This window comes from Pygoscelis adeliae, unplaced genomic scaffold, assembly GCF_000699105.1.
Source record: "Pygoscelis adeliae isolate BGI_AS28 unplaced genomic scaffold, ASM69910v1 Scaffold583, whole genome shotgun sequence".
Classification (NCBI taxonomy): domain Eukaryota; kingdom Metazoa; phylum Chordata; class Aves; order Sphenisciformes; family Spheniscidae; genus Pygoscelis; species Pygoscelis adeliae.
Window position 1 is genome coordinate 126,823 of NW_008824400.1, and position 23,404 is coordinate 150,226.

Genomic DNA, 23,404 nt, shown 5'->3' on the forward strand with positions numbered 1-23,404 from the left:
GGCGGTGTGAGGAGCTGAGCCGTGCTGTACCGTGCCGTGAACGATGCGTACCTGTTGGGCGGTAAGCAGCGGCTGGGGCCGGGAGCGCCTGCGGCCACTTCCAGGTACGGTCCGGGGCGTCTGTGGTGCTCGAATGTGCGTCTGTTCGTTCATCCATCCATCCATCCATCCGTCCGTCTTCTTGCTAGACCTTGAAGGGATGGTCTCTTTTCTCCTGGTGTTTATCTCCTTACTAACTACCCAGTTCTGTACAGCCAGAGCTGCTCGTTTCTAGGGGATCAGGATACTGGGGAGGGGGGAGAGACTTCTTCAACCCAGCAGAAAAAGCACTTGGTGGTGCAGTGGGTCCTTCTCCCTGTCCCCTTCCCTGTATTAAGATGGAACAGGGTCCTAAGACTGCAGGATGTCATCTTTCTGTGGCTATAATCCTCAGAGAAGCTTTCCCAGCTTTTCCTTAAGCCCATCGGTTCAATTGACGGCTGGTTTTTTGGATGGGAGGGATGAAAAAGCGCTAATTTGCCAGATTGTGGTTGTAGGGCTGCGTAAAATGAGTGCGTGGGAGGGACAGGTGTGTGTGTGTGGTGTCACCCAAGTGTGTTTATGGACTTCTCTTTTGCTGGCATCTGCTCTGTGTGACTGTGGTAAAACTTCAGGCCCCCGTGCTGAGTGAGGTGGGAGCAGTTCAGGGGCAGGAGAGTAACTGCTGTTAAATGACCCAAGACCAATGTGTTGCTCATCAGCTATGTCTACTATGTTGTGCTTAGGCCAGACTGTAAACTAAGGCAGCCCTAACAACAATCAGTGCCTCCCTGCCTGTGTGTAAAGCTAAATATAGCACTGAGGGATGAGGAAAACTCTTTCGGAGGAGTTCCCCTGAATAGAGCAGAGGAGGGCTCACTGCTCTCAAAGGGGAAGAATGGCCTGAAAAATCAAAAGAGCCACGAACAAAGAGGTACTCTGTACTTGAGACAGACAGCTATCCATCTAAGCAAGGAGTGTTGAGGGGGGTGCTTTCAGTGAGATTACAGCCGCAGTGGGCTAAGATAATGTGCCATCTGTGGGAAATGGGACTTCGGCAGGCAGGACTGTGTGTCTAGTCTCTTTATTTTGAAAGCCGAGAACAGCGTTTGAGGGATGGGTCCCTCAGGTTTATCTTGCAGCTTCCAAATGAGATGTCTTGGAGAGAAGCTGCTAATCAGCTGAAAATCAATGCTAAGTATACTCAAGACAAGTAGTTAACTGGTGAGCTGTGCTGGAGAGACCTAATAGGTAAGACCCAGCTCTGATTTTGGATTAGCGATGGGCATATCACTCCTTTAAACAGGCAGGACTGAAACAAGCCACTGTAGATTTTGTTAACTCTTTGTAAAAGAGGAAAGAAAGTACTGGTTTATCGGGGGCTAAGCTCACAACAGTGCCACACACTGAGTAAAATGCTTTTTTGTATGGTACAATGAATCCCTGTTGGTTCACGTTCTTCATGGTTTCTTTCTGCTAAGGTTCTTGGGGACAGCACAGTGTGTTATTACCTGTGCTCCAGTTGTATGAGTTATCTAAACAATCCTTGCGGAATGCAGTGAGTCACTGTACCTGTTCATGGTCTGCAGGGTGAGCTGCTGTCACACCATGTCAGAAATGACAGGCACAGTTCAACACTGAAGCCCCATCAGTGAAGGAATGTGAGCAGAAAAAGCTGAAAACATGGGAGTTTATTTTTGTAACTCGGGGTAGTTAAAAAGTGAGGTTTCATTGGGGTGAAGATAGGAAGGAGCTATGTGTGGATCATATTGCTAGTTTGTGCTACATCGATGTAAGGATCTGGTGTTATGACACCTACTAGAGCTGACAAAATTGTGTGGGTGGGATCTTTCTTGTCTACCTTTGAGTGCATGGCTACTTGGGCATTGGTGTTACCCTTGGAAAAGTGCTACAAAGCTAAATGATTAAAACTTAGTAGAACTGGTACTCTCAAGCGCCTCTGAAATTATCATCTGTGAAAGGGTTAAGTGATGTTTGGGGCCAAAGATGCTGAATGCTCCTGATAACAGGAACGCATTGTGGCTCTAAGCTTTTCTGAACATCAAGCTCTAGGTGTCTTGTGCAAAGAGAGGAGGTGTAAGAAGTATTGGATGGTTCACACTCCAAAGATTTCCTATCGAAATCAGAGTGTTTAGAAACTTTCCTTTCTACACAAGGTTGTAGTCAGTCAGCTAGTACTGATTTTAACTGCAGTGTCATTACACTTAGAAAACATGGTGGGAGCTCAGTCAAATGACTTGGAAAAGGGCAAGCTTGTGGTGCTCGCTTCACTCTTGCAGATCCTTGATGTGGATGTGTCATTCTTTGCAACTGTGTTCCTGGTCAGTTTGTAGAGCTCCTTCTACTGTGATCCTTCTCAGCAATTGGGGAGATTAGCGTCAAAGCTCCAGTGTTGAGCAGGGTAGCAGTCATAGGAGACTTAATTTAAAGCATAGTCTTCAGAGGACAGCCCTTGACTTTTGGAGATAGAGATGAACTGAACCATTTATTTCCTTGTATCTTTATGCAGTGTTCCTAAATGAAAAGCTAATTTTGCCTTTGTCTCAACATGTCTTCCTTTTCTTTTGTCATTTGAGCACTGTTCTGCTGTTCAGTCGATGGTTGGGCAGTACAGGAAGAAGCTTTCGGTTGGAATACGATGCCTGTGTTTCAATGAAGGAGGCAGAATTTGTGATTGCTCATACTTAGGCATCTTTTCCCAAATGTTAGTAGATATACAGGTGTAGTCTGCAAGCACTGACAAGTGCCCTTTGCTTGGCGTGGGTTTGTGGCACCAAGCCACATCATCTAATAAACACTTTGCTAGAAAATGAGCTTGCAAACAAAAGTTCCAGAGTGCGTTTTGCAGCCGCAGCAAGGACAATACATAATTTACAAACAGGAGGCAAAGACTCTACCTCTAGCTGCAAGCTATTGCTAATTTCTCCTCTATTATAGCTGCTGTGAGAAGTAGTATTAAAAAAACCTAAATCACTACAGTGAGGAATGTGAATGGATGGTATTCAGTATGGCTGTATTTTTAATTAGAAAATGAGCAGGATCATGGAAACAGTACAGCTCAGGCTCTAGAATAGCACTGCATGACTCAGATCCACTTATTCTGACTATTTTGGTTTTGATTCGTTAAAATGCATCTTCTCAGAGTAAAATGTTCCCCAGGTCACCTGCCCCTTCCATGGGGTCAGGTACTCTGCTCGCATCTTGTCACATCTGGAAATAGGGCCAGAAGTACCAGGTTACACGCCAGTAGAGAGATGAGCCTGGGAAGCTGGGGGTCTGCATCAGCGAGCACAATGAGACCTTTAGATTCATAAATGTTGTGGTTTAAGCTGGCAGGCAGCTAAACCCCCCCCAGCCGTTCATTCACTCCCCCCCTGCCCCAGTAGGATGGGGGAGAGAATCGGGGGAGGGGGGGGAAGTAAAATTCGTGGGCTGAGATACAGACAGTTTCATAGGACAGAAAAGGAAGGGAAAATAATAATGATAAAAGAATATACAAAATAAGTGATGCACAATGCAATTGCTCACTACCTGCCGACCGATGCCCAGCCTGTCCCCAGGCAGCGATCACACACACCCCCCCCCAGCCAACTCCCCCCAGTTCATATACTGAGCATGATGTCATATGGTATGGAATATCCATGTGGCCAGTTTGGGTCAGCTGTCCTGGTTGTGCCCCCTCCAGCTTCTCCCTGGCAGGGCATGAGGAGCTGAAAAGTCCATGACTAGTGTAAGCACTACTTAGCAACAACTAAAACATCAGTGTGTTATCAACATTGTTCTCATACTAAATCCAAAACACAGCACTATACCAACTACTAGGAAGAAAATTAACTCTATCCCAGCTGAAGCCAGGACAATAAGCAATAAGACAGAGGATAAATATGCTTGAGTCGTACTGGGGAGTGGGATATTTTCTGAGATAATTGCTCTCATTGATACAAGGCCAGGTGCTTTCCGCATGAAAGCAGCGTGCTGACCTGACTGCGAGTTGATCCTCCCTTAAACATCCTGCAGGGATTCAGACACTATTAGCACGTGTTTACAATGATCCTTTCACAACCCAAGCTGGTATACGTTTGCTCAATATCATACCTACTGTGTGTTGACTTAATAGGTGTAATTGTTTCAAGGCAAGGAGACTTTGACCCATCGATTGCAGAGCCCAAGGGTCCACCTTCAGTCGAGCATGGGAACTGCTGCCAGGTCTTAAAGGCTGACACAAACCAGCAGATGCAACATGTGAGTGAAGGAGATTTCTACTATGGCCCTGCCTATACTAGGGAAAAAACTCTTTTCGGTCAGTTGGGCTAGACTGTTCTTCTTGATTTCCCAAGTCAAGCTGATTGGAGCCAACTGTTTTACAAGTCCCCTATACCCCAGACCCAGCTCTCGTCTAGAAACCACTGGCTCATATTCAGCCCGGGTATAAACAGGTGTGAGGCAATTATAACTGACCTGGATACAGAGCTGTATTTGCTTTCTTAACTGCAAAAGTGGGACCATCCCTTTTTATCTTCAACCTAAACATCGGAAGGTGCATTTTTTTGTTGTTGTGGTTTTTTAACTGAAGCATTTCTACTGCAGAAACTCTAAATATACTGCTTTCAACCTGCTGTGTGTCTGTAAGTGTCAGTAAAAATTCTGTACTGTTCATGGAAACATAAGGTCTTAGTAAATGGAAAAACGGAGATTATGTGAACTGTTTGCCTTAAACCAGCGTTTTTTCTACATCATCTAAATGGAAAAGAGACATTTGGCAATGAGGTTTTAGGCAGAACCAGTTACATGAAATTAAGTACTGTTATTTAACACTATTACAGCTTGCTGTTGTAAATTATAACTTGGCTGGCTGTTATGATTATAAAAGGGAATGGTGCTTTCTTCTGAAGCATATTGTAGGTTTCACCAAAAGGTCAAGCATGGATATCTGCAAAGAGCAACAGCTTTTGGATTCGGAAGGTGTCTTGCTTTGATGAGGTTGAAGAAGGAACCGTGTCAAGAAAGCTTCATGCTTAAGGCTAGTACTGTGCTTCTGGCATCAATATAGTGTGATACACCTTCTGCACCCCTTTTGAAAAAAGATCTTGGAACTTAATGAAAGGAAATAACCCCACACTAATCCTTCTTTGTACTGTCAATCAGAGGAATGCAGTAATGAGAAATCAAGTGACTTGACTAAAGCCATGTGAGGAGCTTGTAGCAGAGTCAGGAGCAGATCCAAGCTCCCAGCTGCCAGGTCTAAGCACTGAAATGTTGTTTTTTCTGTTGACTGTGGACGGATGTATGAACAGTTCTTGATGAAGCTGATTATCACTCTGAACTAGTTCAGACCCATGCTTAGCTACTGATTGTAAAGATAGAGAAGGTGTATCTTTTGGTCTTGGTCACCTGAGGTGGATTAGGATTACAGAGGTTCATCCCTGTTGCATAAAATGGATCATAAACTCCCAAGGTTATTGGGAGTCTAATACCACATTGAAATCAGTGATACTCTTCTGATGATAGTGTAGGGGAAGCTGCTCCCGTCTCTCTTGACAACATCAGTTTTCTATTTCTTCAGTTTGAAGTACGCAGGAGGCACAAATGCTACGGAAATGATAGTCAGGGTTCTGATTCACTAGTGGGGATGGCATAGCATGGATGACATCACAGGTCCCAGCTGTCCACCCCACCCCACGCCCCGATCCTGGACAGCTGAGCCACCGTGAATCAGCTGCTGAATCACTCACTTTACAGCGTGATGTTTTGAAGTAAATCATCACTGCTGTTCGCTTGCCTTAAAACTCCTGACTGCAAACTGCAGCAATTCATCAGCTGATTGATGAGCAGCAGCCCAGCTGTCTGCTCAGCAGCGTGGGAGGCTGGGATGGTAACCTCCTCAGGTCTGTAGAGCTCTGCTCCTTGGTGGTGGATGGGAACCCTGATGGAGCCAGTCTGCAGCTGGCTGAATAGAGGGGTGGGATTTTAGTCTTTTATGACTGTAATATTTAAGAACCCTCCGTTCCCAATAGAACGAATGGTAAAACTCTTCTGCACTTCACTGGATGCAATTAGGGGAATGCTGTGTACTTCTAAAAACCCCACCCTGCTTCAATAAGTTAAGAAAGCGTAAGGCTTTAGTAGCTGCTTGTGTTTTCTTTGCTCTTATTTCAAAGCTCTCAATTTTGCCATCAGCAGTTCCAGTCAATTTCTTAACACTTTGTGCTGGCCAGCCAGTAGGCTGTCTGCCTTTCCTGATGGTCTTTGATTTTGAATGAAATTTAACACGTAGGACTGAGGAGATCATACTCAGCTTGTGCAATTGTTTGGTTTTAAACAAAGTGCTTGGAGGACAGTCCATTTATGAATTTTTCTAAAGGAAATAGATCCTGCGGGAGTTGTTTCTTAATATGATACCAGAATTGGTTGTCTATCAAAACTTCTTTGCTTGCAGTCCAGCTGTCTGCTCATAAATTTTGGTAGAAAAGAGTAGCTACATGTGTTGTCTGTTGTTTAAGATGGGCAGTATTTCACTGCATGCTTTGGCTGGTCTGAGGCCTTTGTGCATCCTTTTCCATTTCATTCATTTTGTAAATCACTGAGCTTTACAGGAGTCGCTATGGAGCGTGCAATAGACTGAACTTTTCTAGAATCTCTGGTGGCTTGTGACATATAATTACTGCTGTGACACGCTAATCCATCATGTCACTTATAGCAGATACTTATCCTGTATGGCTCATGTTTTAAACTTCTCTTCTGAAACCGGGGAAAAAAAAAGATGTGGGATTATCAGAGAGATTCACAAGGTTAAAAAAACCCACATTTATGGGAGCACAGCCTTATTTTGAACTAAAAATTGAATTAAAATGTTAAAAGGACATCATCCAGATGAAGAAATTGTCCATAAATTAAAAAATAACTTACAAATGAACTTAATAAAAAGATTAATCAGTCAGTGATGGAGCACACTTCATATAGTGTCTTTTTTAATAATTGTGGCCTCCTCAGTTTTAACCTACAGATAGAAATCTCAGCTGCATTGTGATCATGGTAAGATACAAGTGTGTTGAGAAAGCTAATATGTTACACTTGTGGTCTTCTTTTCATGTTTTGTGTTTTAAGGCTGCTGCTTTTGTGTGTCCAGCAATACAGACAAATTGTTTCATGTGTTTTTGTTGGGAGGAACGTATGGCCTGTCCTCTCCCTTGGCCTGGGTAATTTTCCTGCAATTGGGATTTTTGCCATGATGCAGTTTGCCTGCATGCGCTTGTCTGGCACTGCAGCAATGCTGTGGCACAGCCACCCTCAGCATCATTAGACTCGTGTCGCTCTTCCTGCCCTACACAAGAAGAGCATGAGGAAAGGGTAGAAGGGGGGTTGGTTCTTGGGGCTTAAGCAGGGGGCATGGATTTAAAGTACATCAGCATCAAGCGGAACTCGTTTGTTTTCTTCCCTTTTTCCACCCTTGCAGATTTTGAGAAATTCAAGGCAATCTTAAACCCCCTGCAGTTTTCCTAATGTTCCCAAGCATACACACAAATGCATTCATATCCATCACACTTCTGCAGTTCAGTATCCAAGGACTTTAGTTTTGAGTGATTCAGGATCCGCTTAATTACTGTGCCAAAGTTCTCATATGTGAGTGATCAGTCAGCAGTGCTGCATCTGACCTTCCTGCATCATCAGCTGGATCTATTTATAGATCCAAGAAAGAGTTCCTTTGCACATTCAAGAGGAAAATGCCTTTCATTGAAATTCAGTTCCTGGTCTGTTCTTTGCTTACTGGGTTTTTTTTTTTTTTCCTTTGCAGCCTATTGTTGCCTGGGTAATTTTTTGAGCACTTTACAAAATTGTTCATCCTCTGCTGTTTTACTGAAAAAGAAGTATCTCAAGGCTCAGTTGGATTTGTTATGCCTGCCTCAGCTCTTTGCTTGCCCTGCCAGAGACTGCGATTCACTGGTCTCTGTTGTATGCAAGACGTATTTCTACTGTTATGTCACTGTCCAGCAGTATCACCTATGGATAGTTTTAGTCCTCCTGTTACTCTGCAGTGGATTCCTTCTGAGTTGCTCTTAATCTTGCTTCAGCCAGGAAAAAGGCCATGTCACTCCTCTTTCCATCTTCTATGTGAGTATGAAATACCATTCTGTACTCTGCCTCTTACAAGATACAGTTAATAAGAAATATTTCTAGGAAGGACAATATATAGGAAGGAACTGTAAGTCAAAGCTGGTGGTGAAGTCACACTGCCAGAATTGTATGGCAAATTCTTCATGGAAGAATGGAAGCAAGAAGACTTGAGCTGGAATAGTTCTGTGATCTTAGTTTCTGCAAGTAAGGCATATGAAACACCGGTTGGGAGTTTTTCAGGTTTCTTATCTTCTCGATAGCTCGAGCAGTAGAATTTCACTTTACCTTTCAGTGCAAAAAACAAATGCTTTGTAAGCAAAGCAAACCCACCCGGCTGTATGGAATGCAACCTCTGTGCCTCTGTGTCTGGTATGCTTTTGTTTGGGTAGCCTGGGTCATTGTCTAAAATACTCCACGCTTTTCAGAAACACTTAAGAGAAAGCTGGATGTTGCTGGCAAGCACCTGGTCCTTACTTCCTTTCCATATCTTAAAGCTGAGGCTCATTCTGACTTGCTCAGACTTTCCCAGGTTGGTGCAAGCTGTTGAGATTCGTAGTCCTTTCCCCAGCAGTCTTTTGTTTTGCCATACCTCAATTTTGTAACGGCTTCCTTAAGAACAATGGGGGATGGTAATCACCTGCTAAATGTGGTTTGGGGTTTCTGACAGTATAGTGAAGCAGCTCTGAGGGGATGTAATTGCACACCTGAGGTTTGCATCTTCTAGGAGGAGATGTGCCTTGGGACTCATAACAAATTCAGTCACCATTCCTGTGGTTGAGGGATGTAGTACAGAAGATACCTGTACGTAACAGAGGAGCTGAAAATGTTTGGCAGTGGCTTTAAAGGCACCTTTCATGGCTACTACTGAACCCCTCAGTGGGTGCTTCGATAAAGAATACGAGCTGTGCATATTGTTGGTTTTGTTTTATACACCTGACATGTAGACTGAGCTTTTTAATGTAAATGAAAACAAAGCAATGCGACCTTCCACTGTTGCTAGTAGAAAACAGATTTTTTTTCTGTTGCTGAACATAGAGGTTTGGACAAGCACTTTCACAGCCTGAAAGCTACATCTGATTCCTTTAGTTTTGCCAAACTGGAACTTAGCTAAGTTTCCTGCAGGAAATGGTGGAGTTTTGAGCACATTGTCTTTGGCTCTGGCTATTTACACTACTGTTACTGGGAAGGTTGAGACTTCTTTCTTGTCAGAGGCTACTCAGAGTCAGAATTTGGACGTTAATGCCCAAGATCTCACATTCTCCATAATAATACTAAATGCAGAAAAAATGTTTCATTCCTCTTTCCACAATGCAGAGGGTTATTGACTTCTCTCTGTCACAGGAGAACATCACTGGTAGAGCCAGGAAATTATTTCGTTGCTCTTTCCTTCAAGTTGGATCTTTAACCAAAAAAACCCCCAGTGTTTTCCTTCTTTTAAAAAAAAAAAAAGGAAAAAAAGAGGAGAGAAATGTTAGTGATATCTATGTTAGTGATAGCCAAATATTTCCAAAGCCCAGTTAAAAATGTCCAGTTTCAACTCTCAGGATGTTTTTCACTAGAATCATATTTCCTGTCTTTTTTTCTAATTCCTGCTTGTCAGACGTTGTATTGCTGTGGTTTATCAATATTTTTAGGTCCCAAGATACCTCTGCTCTATATGCCAAGGATTTGTGGACCAGACTCTGCTCTGACCAAATTTCAATTTCACTCAAGTTATTCTGAAGGAAGGATTTGGTGTCATGTATGTAGCTCCTGAGCTAATTAGAACTAAGCATGCTGCTTTGTGTCTCCACCTCCATATAAAATACAGCAGATGAGTCAAGGTAATAAGAGTCCTGCTGGAAAAGCACGTGTTGTATGAATCATCCTGTTGGCTATGTTGACATTGTTATCTCTGTTACACTTTGATGTCATCCCTTTTCATTGCATGGAGTATGTGTCCTGTGTCTTGTTCACTTACAAGTGAAATCCTCAGTGTCTGAACATGGAGCATACAGAACATCTCTTAGCTAGTACAACTTGATGTCTCACTGAAGCAGAAATGAACCACCTCTATCAAGCAGCTTCCAGAAATAGATAGCAAACAAGTGAGCCAATACATACCTTTCAGGTCCAGACTTTTGGGAATTTTATTTTATTGTTATGAATCAGTATATCTCTTAATGACCGGAGGACTTTTTTCTTTCCTCTTGATGAGGCACTAGGAGGCTCTGTGTGTCTCAAATTTAGTTTTGTCTGAAGAAAGATCCACGTGGTCCTGGGAGTAATTGTTGTGCTGAGAGTTAGGGGACTGCAAGCTTCAAAAAGGTCTCATTCCCTTTGGGAGTTAGTTATTAGAATTTAAGCGCTGCCTGCTGACCTTTGTAAAAAGCCTTGTATTTTAATGGGCAGTAATAGATAGTGTGCATGTGTAAAATATGTTGGAGAAAAACCCTTCTGTGATTCACACGTTTCAGTTCTTACCATGCTAGAAGTTAGTGGTATGGTGGAAGTGGAAGTTTTTCCCCAAACATTGTATCACCGATGAAATGAGATACTACCTGAGTCTGCTTTGCGTGGTGAGGGTTATATGAAATCACAACTAGTTGCTGGCTAGGCTGGCTAAAACCTCTGCAGATTTCCAGTCTCACCTGAATTGGGCTGGGCTGCTTAATACGAGATCTGGATTGAAACAACTAGTCTCCTTGCTTTTTTACAGTGCCAATATTGATGTCAAGTTGTTTTGCAGACACAAACTAGCCTTTCTCAGTTTCCCTGTGGAGTATTACCTTGGAGCCACAGGGCTACAAATGTTTGGTGGGTGGCAGTGTTCACACACTGTGCACTGCCACTTGCCTTTTGGCTGAATAAACTTTGCTACAGTAGCTGAAAAGACTTCTGAATTTTGGTGCAAACAGGACATCTTTCAGTGCCAGTGGGCTGCAGAATATTTTGGATTTGTTCAAGTCTGTGGTTTGCAATTAAAACATGGTGAGCTTTACACAGTATTAAAACCTAGGAAATGCTGCAGAAGGTTCCTGTCAGCTCCTTAGTAATATTTTGTTTCTTAGACTTTGCTAGCCTTGCAAAGAGCCTGAAAGACCAAGAGCCTTTATGCATCAGAATGCTTTATCGTTGCAGGGCATGACGGTGTTTGGGTTGTACCTCACCTGCCCAGTGATTTGAACTCTCTCGTACAGGGACCTTGTTTTGTTCAGTCCTGCACCTTGTGCTCTTACGCTGCGGCACATGTATTTACTTTATTCTTCTCCTCTCCCAAATCATTGCGCTGGATGGAATTGAATTGCTGGTTGAACAGCTGCACAGAGTGACTAATGTCACTTTTCAGACATAGAGACTCCTCACTCCCATTTTGATGCAGGTATCTTTTGGCATCTCACAAGGCGGGATTAGCACAGGTCATGTAGGCCAGGAGTCTCTCTTCACCGTCGCTCTCTGTCTTTGCAACCGTTTTTGGCTTTCTCTTACTGTTTACCTACTGAATCCCTCAGTCTTGTGCTGGTTTGAATACCTCCATCGTCTGGACCTGCTGCCAGCAGCAGCAAGTCTGTGGCTTTCTGTGTGGTGCTTCAGGTCCCCAGGAATCTAGCTAATAACTTAATAGCTTCTCATCTCCACTGAGCTCACTCTGAAAAGTGCTTTGTTATAAGTTGCGGAGCACACAGATGGCAGCACACTGTTTATCTCCAGGCTGTCACATCGCTAGTTGTTCTCAAAATGGGGTGCCTTCACAGACTGGTGTTCACTGACGTCTGTGGCTTTAAAGAGCCTTTTCCGAAGTAGGATTTGATACAACAGAGAGAAAAGCAACAGCATCTGCACTTACAGTGATGGCTCAGAGGCATTAATGCTTTTCTCAGGCACACATGCATCCTCTGTCAACACACGAGCACAGCAGCCTGTGGATATTATCTTCTCAATTTGATCTCCCTTGCCTCCCAGTTGTGGGGAGGATGGGAAGGTGCGATACTTTTTTGCATTTGATCTGTCCACTCCCCGAATGCGGCTGGCCCATTAGCACTCACAGCACAGTAACAGCTGTAGTAGAGTTAAAAGAGGCACATATTTGTGGTTAAAACTGGACACAAACTTAGCTTGCAGTCAAGGCTATAAAACCCACGTTCCTTAAACTGACAAGAACTGCTACTCCCACAAGGCAGGGGAGGGAGGAAACGGGGAAGGGAGGGTATAACTCAACTCTCAAGTAACCAGAGAGATTTTATCTTTTGGCCTTTTCACATACTGCATCACCAAAAAAGTTCTTGGGTGGTCATAGCCCCCTTGCTGCCCACCCACTACTCTGGATGACTGAACAGCCTGCAGCACTGGCTGATCTTTTTCTTGGTAAGACATTTTTATTCCACAGGCACTGAGATGCAGACTGATGAGTAATTGCTTTATTTTTCCTTAACTATTAAGAAAATCTGAAACTGGAAAACACAGGGCTGGATTTTTCACATTGTCACAGAATTTGTAGAGAGGGTTTAACAGATCTCTGACTCTGCTCACATCTTTGATATCATTGGTGAACTTGGACGACATTGATAAGCAACTATACACAGGCATATTTTTCCAAATTTCTGTGGAGCCACTCAGAGAGTAGGTGGAGACAGATGCGCTGAAGTGTCAGGCTTTAGTCTGGGCACACTTGTCACAGTGTAATTGGAAAAACCCAGCACTGATTTACCAGGGTGGAGTTGGGAAATTGGAGCTTTTGATTGCAGTTACATGGCTGTCGTGTCGCATAAGGAGACTGTCCTCACACATAACCTCTTCAGGGCTTCACTTCAGTCTCTCTCCCCCTGCACTGACTGGGGTTGTGTCAGCCCGTGACAGCCTGAACATGATTCCCCATCAGAGCACTGCTCTTTGGGCGAATCCTGACAGTAGCTACCTAAGTTGTCAATGAACGTTATGCCATGTCCCCAAAAGCTTTACAGAAAGTTTAAGTTCCCAAAACCTTGGGAACTCAGGATTCTAACTCTTAACCTTGACCTCTTATCTGTCATTTAATGAAGAAACAGCAAGATATGAAAGAAGCGCTTGGCAATTGCGATAGACGGGCAGTGATGTGAGCCTGCGTTGGTCCTTTCCTGAGAAATCTGCACAGGCTGGAAGACAGTACAATCTTTACTGCTGTGTGCAAGCAACCCAGGGTGTGACGCTGGCTTTTCTTCCTAGTGCAGTACTATCTCTGGAGTGTAGAAAGCCTCTTATGTTGCACCTTCTGGTAATTATCCGATACCTCTTTTGTGTGTCTCCTCAGGAAAGGATGCCACAGACACCTCCCTTTGCAGCTATGTTTGACAGCAGCGGCTACAGCAGGAACTTGTATCAGTCAAAAGAGGACAACTGTGGAGGGCTCTCTTACCATGACAACAACCTCCTGTCGGGGTCTCTGGAAGCTCTGATCCAGCACTTGGTACCCAATATAGATTACTATCCTGACGTAAGTCTATACACCCAGCTAACTATATGGCTAGGCCTGATGCATCTTGTAAAGGGGAACTTTCACATGTGCAGCAAAAGCAGAATGTGTCACATCAAATTGCTAAGGAAGGGGTTCAAGTTGACTGATCAGTAATGATAGGATAAACATGTGCTTCGTGTGTGTGCAGCATGCAGTAACTCACCTAACCTAGGAAGTTTAATTCTTTATTACTCCTGTTGTGAGGTGTGCAACCCTGGTGACTCATTTATAAAGTAAGTACCTAGTGTGGCTTACTGTTTGATGGATTGTATGTACCATTGACCCTTAAAAATCTGTCATGCAAGCTGAGGAGAAAGGCATGACCACTGGCACGGCAGGATGAAATGTATTTAGTTTACAAACAAACAGTTTTTAATGCATTCCCATTGCTCATCTGAGATCCATATGTATCTTGCAATTAGCACCTGGAAGTGTTGAACTAGTACCACACTGTTTGGAATCAGCAGAGGGTGGACGTGAGAACAGAACGTTTGTCATCTGAGAATTTTTGGCTGTCTAGATGCATCTGTGCATTGAGACATTTTATATAATTCTTAGAAAAGAAGAATGATATCAAAAGGTCAGGGGGGCAGTTGGGGATGACTGAGGGATGATGAAACTGCATCTCCTTGTTGAAAGGGTCCTGTTGAAGACATCACTCCGCTTATATTCAGCTTCTGTTACTGTCATAGATCTATTCACGTTTCCAAGACAGGATCTTTTTTAACTTGTGTCAGAGTTAACAGCAGCAAGGACTGTGCTTATCCATTAATGCTTAATGCAAAATTTAAACATGTAGCAATTTAGACACCAGTTGGTCAAACATGATGATTTATTCCAAGTCCCTAGAACTGGAACATTGTAGAATCTTTCTTGTGGGTGCCATGGATACTTAACTACTGGCAATGTGGAGAACGGAGCGGATATTTTGAATATCCATCTCACAATGAGTTCAAATCATGATATATGGAAAATTAAAGCAAAATAAGGAGCCTCTTCTTGTAACCTCAGAAAGAGTTACTAATTTTTATTCTGTAAAATTAAGCTATGTAGTTCCCTCCGCTTTCACCCAGGAGACAAGCAATACTATGAGAAATGAAGAGTATTTGGGGATTCTTAAAAGAAGTACAAGGTCATAGTGTGCCGTTTACGGAGGTCAGACACGCAAACACAGCATAGTAAAGATGGTGTATGTGGCAAAATTGAGTCAGCTCAACAATCTGGTCAACTGGCATCTTTTTTTGTTCTTTTTCTGAAGACTGTTTACTTTCACTAGCAATGTGGAAGCAGACAAGATTTCTCTGTTGGTATTCTAAGTAGCTTGGACTTGCAGCATGAATTTTATTCCATTGTTGGGCTAGAAAGAGTTATATAATCTGGTAATGGCTCTCACAAAGGTTTACTCGAGAGCAAGAGAAGATGAGTTGAAATTTTATTCTGAGTAATTTCTGATACGGAGCTTGTAATAAGGCTGTGTGCAATAGGAGAGCTAAACCAGTCCTGCCCTGCCTTGTTTTGGTTAAATCTTGCATAACTTGGCTCAAGCAGGAGTTTATAATGCTGATTCTGGAGCAATGACAAGTGTTAAATTAAATGCTTACTGCTGTATTAATAGCTTTTGGCACAGCCACATGCAGAGTTTTCTTCTACAGATAGTAAAGTATTAGGAACCAATTTGTCAGGAACACATTTTGAGAAAATATAAAACTGGTGGTAATTTATCCCTTTTTCTGTCTTCCTCTTGTTTGCAGAGGACATACATCTTCACCTTCCTTCTCAGTTCACGCCTGTTCATGCATCCATATGAGCTCATGGCCAAAGTCTGCCATCTGTGCATTGAGCAGCAGAGACTAAGCGAGCCTGGCCTCGACAAGGTAAGATCCCTCACTCTCAGGGACTCCTGATAGTTCTAGGCAAATGTCTCTGCCCTGCCCACAGCAAAATGTTCCTACTCAGGAGAGTCCTCAATAGGATTAAATAGATTGAAAACCTGATACAAGCAACTAGAATTTGACTATTTACCCTTTGTAAATTTTACCTCATTTACCTCACTGACAGTTGTGGGAAATTTCCAAAACACTCAGCCTGTCCTCTGTGAAGACTGCTGCTGCTGCTGCACTGTTTGTTTTACCAATGCATGGGCCAGAAACAGCAGTGCTTGTTGTTAATGACGTATCCTGCACTGGCCCTGCAGTGGTTGCTTTTGTTTCAGGGTTCCGAACGTCTTGACGTATAATGCCAAAATGTTGGAAAGATGTAGTGATGAATTAAGCACGTCAATGGGAATTACACTGACCTGTCTCATATGCTTAAGCTACACTCTTGCTACAGTCTTTGCGGAGTGGCTTAGATTGCTGGCCCCTTTGCATGGGAATGCATGGTTTTTTTGTGTGTCATGTCTAGAGTTGAAAGGGGGCAGGATGTGGACTTTTGGATAGAATCTCCACCACAGTAGAAAATGACACAAATTAAATTAAGATACTTGAATAATTCCACTGCTTTCTCACTATAAGGTATAGTGCGTATGTAAGTCTTGGCAAAACTGGAGATTATCACTTTCATTGTTGATAGTTAGCCGTACGTTATGGAAACACTAATAAATGTCTTGCACTGAGGCACTCCTGATAAGGAGGGGAATCATTCTAAGATTTCCACCTACCTGGGGCCTTAATTTCCAAGTCAGTTAAGCCAATGAGAGTCTCTTCATTGGCTTCGATGGGTATTGGCTCTGGCCTGTAGTCCAATGCTGAATTAAATTAAGCTTAAAAATTTAACTGACCTTCATACCCTTATGCTCCACAGTATCCTACAGAAGGGACTTTTATTTCCCTTGTGTTAGATATGTGCTGTATTGCTGTTACATGTAACATTCCTCCTCACCTTTTTCAAATAGAACCGGATACGAAAAATTGCACCTAAAATCCTACAGTTGTTGACTGAATGGACAGAGACGTTTCCTTACGATTTCCGAGATGAAAGAATGATGAGGAACTTAAAGGAGTTGGCACAAAGAATAGCCAGTGGTGATGAGGTAAGTTGTCTGTGCACAAAGTTATTGGATAAAAAGGCATTCCTTTAATGCTTTGATATTGCAGGTTTGTTGTTGTTAATAACATGGTATGGCTCTGGGTGGCTAAGCTGACTTATTATGAAGGTGCTGGTAGGCAACAAGTTCTGTCCAGTGCCTAGGCCTAGGAGGAAACCACACAGCATAAGCAGATCCTTTTCAAAGCATGGGCAAGGCTCACTCCATCCCTAAACCCATGATATAGTTGCATATTGTGCAGACAGACACAATTTGGTCGGTGTTAGTATTTTTCATTTTAGTGATTCTGCGTGGAAGCAGCTAGATAAGACACTGGGAAGCCTTACATATCTGAGAAATCCTTACCAATGTTGATAATTGCTTTGATTTGTGTGAGTAAGGTGTATTGGAATTAGGCCTCTGACCTGTAGGTCAATGGAAGAGTTATAGTAGGTTTGGGAACAAGTTTCTAAAAGAAAACTGGACCAGGAAGAATTGTCTTGAGCTCAAAGCATCAAATATGGACTCAGAAGAAGTCTGTCATATTCCTTCATCTGAGTGGAGCACACGAGGAAATTGCTTGTCCTTTTTCTAAGTCCCAGTTCTCAGATGGAAGTAAAGTTTCACAGAGGTATTACGAAATATTTTGATGCTTAACTGATGCTTGTCTTGTAAGTACTGAAATAAACTCAGCCAAAAGCCAAGGCTTATATTCACTTAGTGGAAAGGCAATTAACAAGGTTTCAATAAGCAGATTATGTGTAGCTGGCGTAATACTAAGATTACAAAAGACACTGGAGTGGCATATGGAAGAACTATAAATGCAAAGAGCAATTGCTAAATGGCATCGTCTTTCTAGTGTTCCTCAGGGGCTGGTGTTCCTTATGTAAGCTTTTGAATAATGATATGGATGAGGTAGCAAATGGCATGTTAACAAGCATGTAGGTAAGCTTTACTGAGAGGAGCTGCAAGTGCTGCCAAAGACCTGGAAAGATCTTGAGAGACTGTAAACAAGGATGGAAGAGAACAAACCTAAACTGAATTTGGAAGCTGAAATACATTTTGATGTTGTGAAAGTGGGGAGGGACAAAAGAAGATGGGACAAGAAAGTGAGATGCAGTATGGAATACAAATGAAAAAGATACCAAATTTGTTAGGCAAGCTTAGAGTTGCTGCAAGATAGCTACAGGGGGCTTTGGATTGTGGAGAGGCAATAGGTTTGCCTTCACTGTGGGGGTGCCAGGAGGCACCTTTCCCTGTACAGTGCTCCTGCACTGTTGCTTTGTTTCTGGGTACTCTTAATAGGAAGATAGGGAACTGAAGTTTGGTTCAAGGAAAAGTAGTAAGATTGAGGACTCACACCCACTTGAAAAATACCCACTGGCACAAAAAGAGAGAGCTGTTTAGCCTGGGGGAAGTTGAGTTGGTGGATGCAAGAGTGAAATGGCAACAGGGAAGTGTTGTCTACAGTGAAGTTTCTGGCAATACAGACAAGTTTAAACAGTGAAGTCATCTATTGAGGGGAAAGACAGATGTACAAACTGCTAGAAAATGAGCACTAGGGAGCAATCTTACTCTGGCAGCGAGCTATAGATCTTTTCTAGCTCTAGCTTTGAGCTTTTATTGACTTTGAGGTTTCCTTTAGAAAGACAAAGGGAAAGCAAGAAGTGCTGCAGTAAATTGACTGGTGTTATTGTGAACTGCTTGGAACAGTAAATGGCAATTTCCTTGACCTTGCTTTTCTACAGATTGCTTGGATTTGTGTGAGTCATTACCCTGAAGGATACAAAAGAAGCAATGTTTCCTATTCCTGTTCACTACAGCTGTTCTACTTGTAGTTTCTTATTCTACTTCCAGAATTATTGTGCTCCAGTACTGTTAAGAGCTATCAGTGAGTCCAACTAAAACCGTTCACCACACCAACATATTGCTCCATCAAAAAAAAAGTCTTCGGAAAAACCTTAGTGGGTTTATTTTTTTCTCATCTTCTCCCTCAATTTAATTCCATTCCTGCCACTTTCTCCCTCTCTGTGTCCTGAGAGGTCATCATGCTCATGAGATATTTCTAGATTGTTCTGGTCCCTTTTACCACTTAACTGACCTTTGTTTCAAGGTATATCTTTTGAAACCTTTCCCATCAGCCATTGCCTCCTATTTCCTGATTAGTTCCATATAAATATTTATCAGTGGCTTTTTCTGTGAAACACTTGAACGTATGCAGTCACACCAAAGCCACGTCCTGTATCCTGATGTCTTTTCATGTGCGGCCCAACGTTGCACTGACCGTTTTTTTTTTTTTTTTTCTCCCCACCATGATATCATATAGTGAGATTGACCGTGGAAACACATTTAACATATGATGTTCCATATCTAGCAGGTAGTAATGGTACTTCCAGTCACTATCCATACAGGACAGACTCAAAGGGGTGACCTTGAGGTGAAGCGTCCCATTGCTTTCTTCCATGCTGTCCAATCCTCAGAGGTTTTTAAATATAAATAAATATCAGCATTGTCAGTGTGAATATAGAATAAAAAATGAGACTGTGGGACTAGTAAGTGGAAAGGGTAAATCTAATTTAGAGGAAGACCATGTATGTAGGCTGACTGGTAGCCATACTACAATCAAATTAATATCTAATTGATAAAAGACATATTCTGTGAGTTCATTGGTGTGTTGTTAAATATTTATCTATATATATATGATATTAAAAAAATGCATGAGATTAAGTAATGGTCCAGCAGCAAATACCTGTTATGGGTGCAAAGTGCAGTACGTACTCGTCCTTGCACAGAATGCCTCGAGGTCACTGCCTTTTTGCTCAAGAGGAGACTTAGGCTCAAAAGAGCAGAGGGATGTTGGTTTTGTGTGCTCAGGGACATCCATGAGGTGTGAGAGGAAACTGGCATTTCCTTCTGCCTTTGTGCCGAGAGGGTTTTACCTCATCACTGGGCAGAGGGGTGTTTGTTACATTTGAACTGCTGTTAGATCAGATGTGGGCTAATTACCCTGGTTTCTTGTTCTGGTTTGGAGGGTATCTATCTGTGCCAGTTTGCCTTTTCTCTGGGACTTTCCAGCTACAGAAACAGATTGACCAGAATTAAGTGGTTCAGCTTTGTATCTTCACCCATTTTCTCCCTGATTTTGTTGTCAGTTCTGGGTTGACACGAACCACAAATTCAGGCAAGGTTTATTTTTTTGCTTTGAAGCTTAACCCACTGATTATTATGTGATTTCCATCAGTAGCCAGAATTCATCCTGAGTATTCTAGATGTTTTTTCATTCTTGGTTCATTACCAGCTGGGCAAGAAAATGCTTCATAAAGTTCTCTTACAAGAAATTTCAAAGAATTTGGAAGGGAATGGGTCAGTGAAGCAAGTTTGTGTGTGTGTGACCTAACACCTGTTTATGGAAGCGCAGCACTTGAAGTAATACTTCTCTGTCTCCCTGAGGAAAATGTAGATTCTTTTCTTTAAAAGCTTGAGATTCCCCTGTTCTCTCCCCACTCACCCCGGTGAAAAATTATGCTGTGTGTATTTGTCTAGAAAATAAAAATAAATCTAAGCAGGAAGCAATTATTTACCAAGTAACAAGACAAATTCAGCCTTGGTTGAACACAACTGACTTCAAGAATGAATCTGACCCAGGGTAGTGCTGTTGTATTTGAGTAAATTTGGAAATCCGTATAAATGGCAGCTTTGGAAGGAATGAAGAATTCATTAGAATACAGGAAACATTCCTGCCTTGGACTGATCACTGTGCTGCCAATAGGTTTTGGATGCTCCTTTTTTCAGCCACTTAGGTTTTGCTTTAATGGCTTTAGGATGATATCTGGAATTTGGAAGAGTAACCACTTTGGGGTCAGTTACACAGACCTATCTACTTAAGAGTTGAGTCCTGCTCCTACTTAAATTTGTCACTCCTGTTAACTTATAGCACCACACGGAAAGGCCTGCAAGGTGAGAGAAGAGAGAGATGTTTTTATTATCTTCTCCTTTTTCTCAGATTTACTGCAAGTTTTAATTCTGACTTCAGTGAAACTGGTCTTGATTTACTCCAGAGAGAAGCAGGCCCTTTTTTCATCATTGAATGACCATATATTGGTTTTTTTGTGGTCTTAAGCAGGAGAAGATGGAGTATTTTCATTTCTTGTATTTTGTTCGGTGATTGGTGGTACTTTTCATGCAGTAGGTTGTGCATGGCTTCTCTGCTGTTCCTTGAGCTAACCAGGTCACTATTGAATCTGTGAGATAATCTGTTTAAATCCTCAGCTGGATTCCTGTTGGTCTGATGAAATGCCAATATTCGAAACTCACATAGTAGAGTGTATCTTAAGTTGACAACAAATACAGGTATCAGCATCAATCTGTTTTGGTGTCATGCAGTCTTTAATGCTATCTTCTCACATTTTGAAAACGTCTCCCGATTGTTTCATGTCATGACAGATGTATTGGAAGAACGTACAGCACCTCCTCCAGAACCTGATTCGGAAGCTTGCCACTGTTAGCCAGTATGAGGAAGTACTTGCGAAAATTAATGCCACGTCCACAGATCGCCTCACGGTTCTAAAGACCAAGCCCCAGTCCATCCAGAGGGACATAATCACAGTCTGCAATGATCCCTATGCGTTAGCTCAGCAGCTAACACACATAGAGCTTGTGAGTTGTTATACTTCAAGTATGATTTCATCCTTCCCCTCTCTTTGAAATGCAGGTAAACATAGGATATGACTTGGCTGCTTATGTGCTTTATTTAGGAGAGACTCAATTATATTGGACCAGAAGAATTTGTCCAGGCATTTGTGCAAAAGGATCCTTTGGATAATGACAAGGTAATTGGAGCACATCTGGAGCAGCTCTGAAATGAGGCATTTAACACTCTGGAGCTCAGGTGCCCCATGAGCTGGAAGTGAGGTCCAGCAATAAATGAGGACCTGCAGAAACAAGCTTTTTAGTGAAAATGCTTTAATATTCCTCTTAAAAATTTTGTTGATACTTTTTCTTTCTGGAGGGCAACTCCTGGAGCTCCAGAACTCAGCCAAAAAATTGATTCAAATTAACACATTTGCTGTTTTTTCTGATTTAAGCTAAGGGATAAGTTAATCACGTGAATGTTTTCTCTAGGCCACCTATGTGGTCTACAGCTGGAAAAAGCTAATTTTCAACATCTGTTCTTCATTTCAGTAAAGTGAACTCTTTGCAGCAAACTGGCAAGTGGGGCAATTTGCAGGTAGAGCGCACATCACAAAAAGGGACCAGTGAGCTCTAGATCCATGTGAGATGAAGGGCAAAGACGCAGTGTTTTTAGCTAACTGTGCTAGAGATGTCATCTCCTTGAGTGCTGCTTTCAAGATAACTTATGCTCTGTAAATAAACTGTGCCAAAGTCTGGCAGTTAAAACTTGAATTACTGTCCTCCCTAAAACTGACAAACAGAATAGAATGACTCAAGTTTACAATTTGATGTTCAGTCAGACAGTCTCTGAAAATCATTTTGTAGGTAGAGATCACTAAAACTGCTGTCTACCCCATTTTAGGCAACCCTGAGATGTGGTGTGGGAATCGTTCGAAGACCCTACAGAACAAACAGCACTGGTTAGGAAAGGGAGAATCCAGTCAAAATGGTAGAGCTGATCTCCCAAAGTTAGGATGCAGTATGTTAATTTGGCGTCAACAACTGAACATAATGTGCCAGTGGAGTGGGCTGGCCCCTGTTTTCCTTCTGCACTTGCAGAGGGCATAATGTTGTCTCTACTATATCAATGGGACAGGATTGAGGACTGAAACAGTGCTAATATTCAAGGAAGCTTTAAGCAGATACTTTCTTTGATTGTTTGCGTAAGTCTATCCTAAATCCTTAAAGCATCCCGGTAGGACTTACAGTAGGTGATGGATTCCGCATGCCTGCTTGAGTGCTTTACTGAGCCAACAGCTCAGGAAGAAGTTATACATGCTCAAATACTATCACTGCTGCTTTTCCTCTAAGCTTTTTGTCACTTTGGGTAATTGTTATTCCTGGTTACCTGACAGTGTTTGAGGATGGCAAGGCAGAAAGCCAAAAGGTCTCTCTCAGGGAAAAGATGAAGATTACACTAGACGTTGCTATTTTTCTTCTGTCTGCAGAGCTGCTATGGAGATCGAAAGAAGACCCGGAACCTGGAAGCCTATGTGGAATGGTTTAACAGGCTCAGTTACTTGGTTGCAACAGAAATCTGTATGGTGAGCGAGGACTTTTTCTGCTAAAAGGTTTTGTTTAGTGTAGTTGTCTAAAACTGTGAAGTCTTTTCAGGTTTGGTGCCCCTTCAGTGTGCCCTTTGACTTTTCATTCTCTCAGCTCTGTACTTTTTCACATGTGGATTAAGTCAGCACAGGGCTGAAGAGAAAATAAGTTCTGTGTTTTCAGCATCATAGTCATGCCTCGGCCTTGTTCATGTGACGTATTATGCTGGGTTAGTCCTTCTTGGCACAGGAGTGCATCTGCCCTTCTCTTCTGTGAATGCCCCTTGTGAATGGAGGCATCTTTTCTCTTCTCTTCTCTGTGCTGACCCCCTTCTCTGCTCTACTGTTCTTCGTATCCTTCTTCTTGGCAGACCCTCCTTACGTGTTGTCCTTGCTCTCTACCTGCCCGGTATCTGGGTTGTCTTTGCTGTCCTGCGGGCTTTTGAACACAATGGTGTGGCTTCCTCTACATGTAAAGCATAGTGTGAAGTTGTGGTACATGTGGAAGAGACTTTTAACAGGGGTGTTGTTTCTTTTGGGGGG

At 42.5% G+C, this 23,404-nt stretch overlaps 1 protein-coding gene across 4 annotated transcripts in view; it reads left to right on the forward strand.

The window, feature by feature from the left end:
• The first annotated feature begins 13,423 nt into the window (after positions 1-13,423).
• RASGEF1B (RasGEF domain family, member 1B) overlaps positions 13,424-23,404 on the forward strand; it is a 24,864-nt gene continuing 14,883 nt past the window's right edge. For 2 of the 4 annotated variants that reach the window (XM_009320243.1, XM_009320242.1), the window contains exons 1-6: positions 13,424-13,600; positions 15,373-15,495; positions 16,515-16,652; positions 21,090-21,302; positions 21,401-21,475; positions 22,766-22,861. In XM_009320243.1, coding sequence (XP_009318518.1) covers positions 13,424-13,600; positions 15,373-15,495; positions 16,515-16,652; positions 21,090-21,302; positions 21,401-21,475; positions 22,766-22,861 — 822 coding nt within the window. Of the gene's footprint in view, positions 13,601-15,372; positions 15,496-16,514; positions 16,653-19,020; positions 19,024-21,089; positions 21,303-21,400; positions 21,476-22,765; positions 22,862-23,404 lie in introns of all 4 variants that reach the window. The other 2 variants (XM_009320244.1, XM_009320245.1) reach the window with 2 other exon arrangements.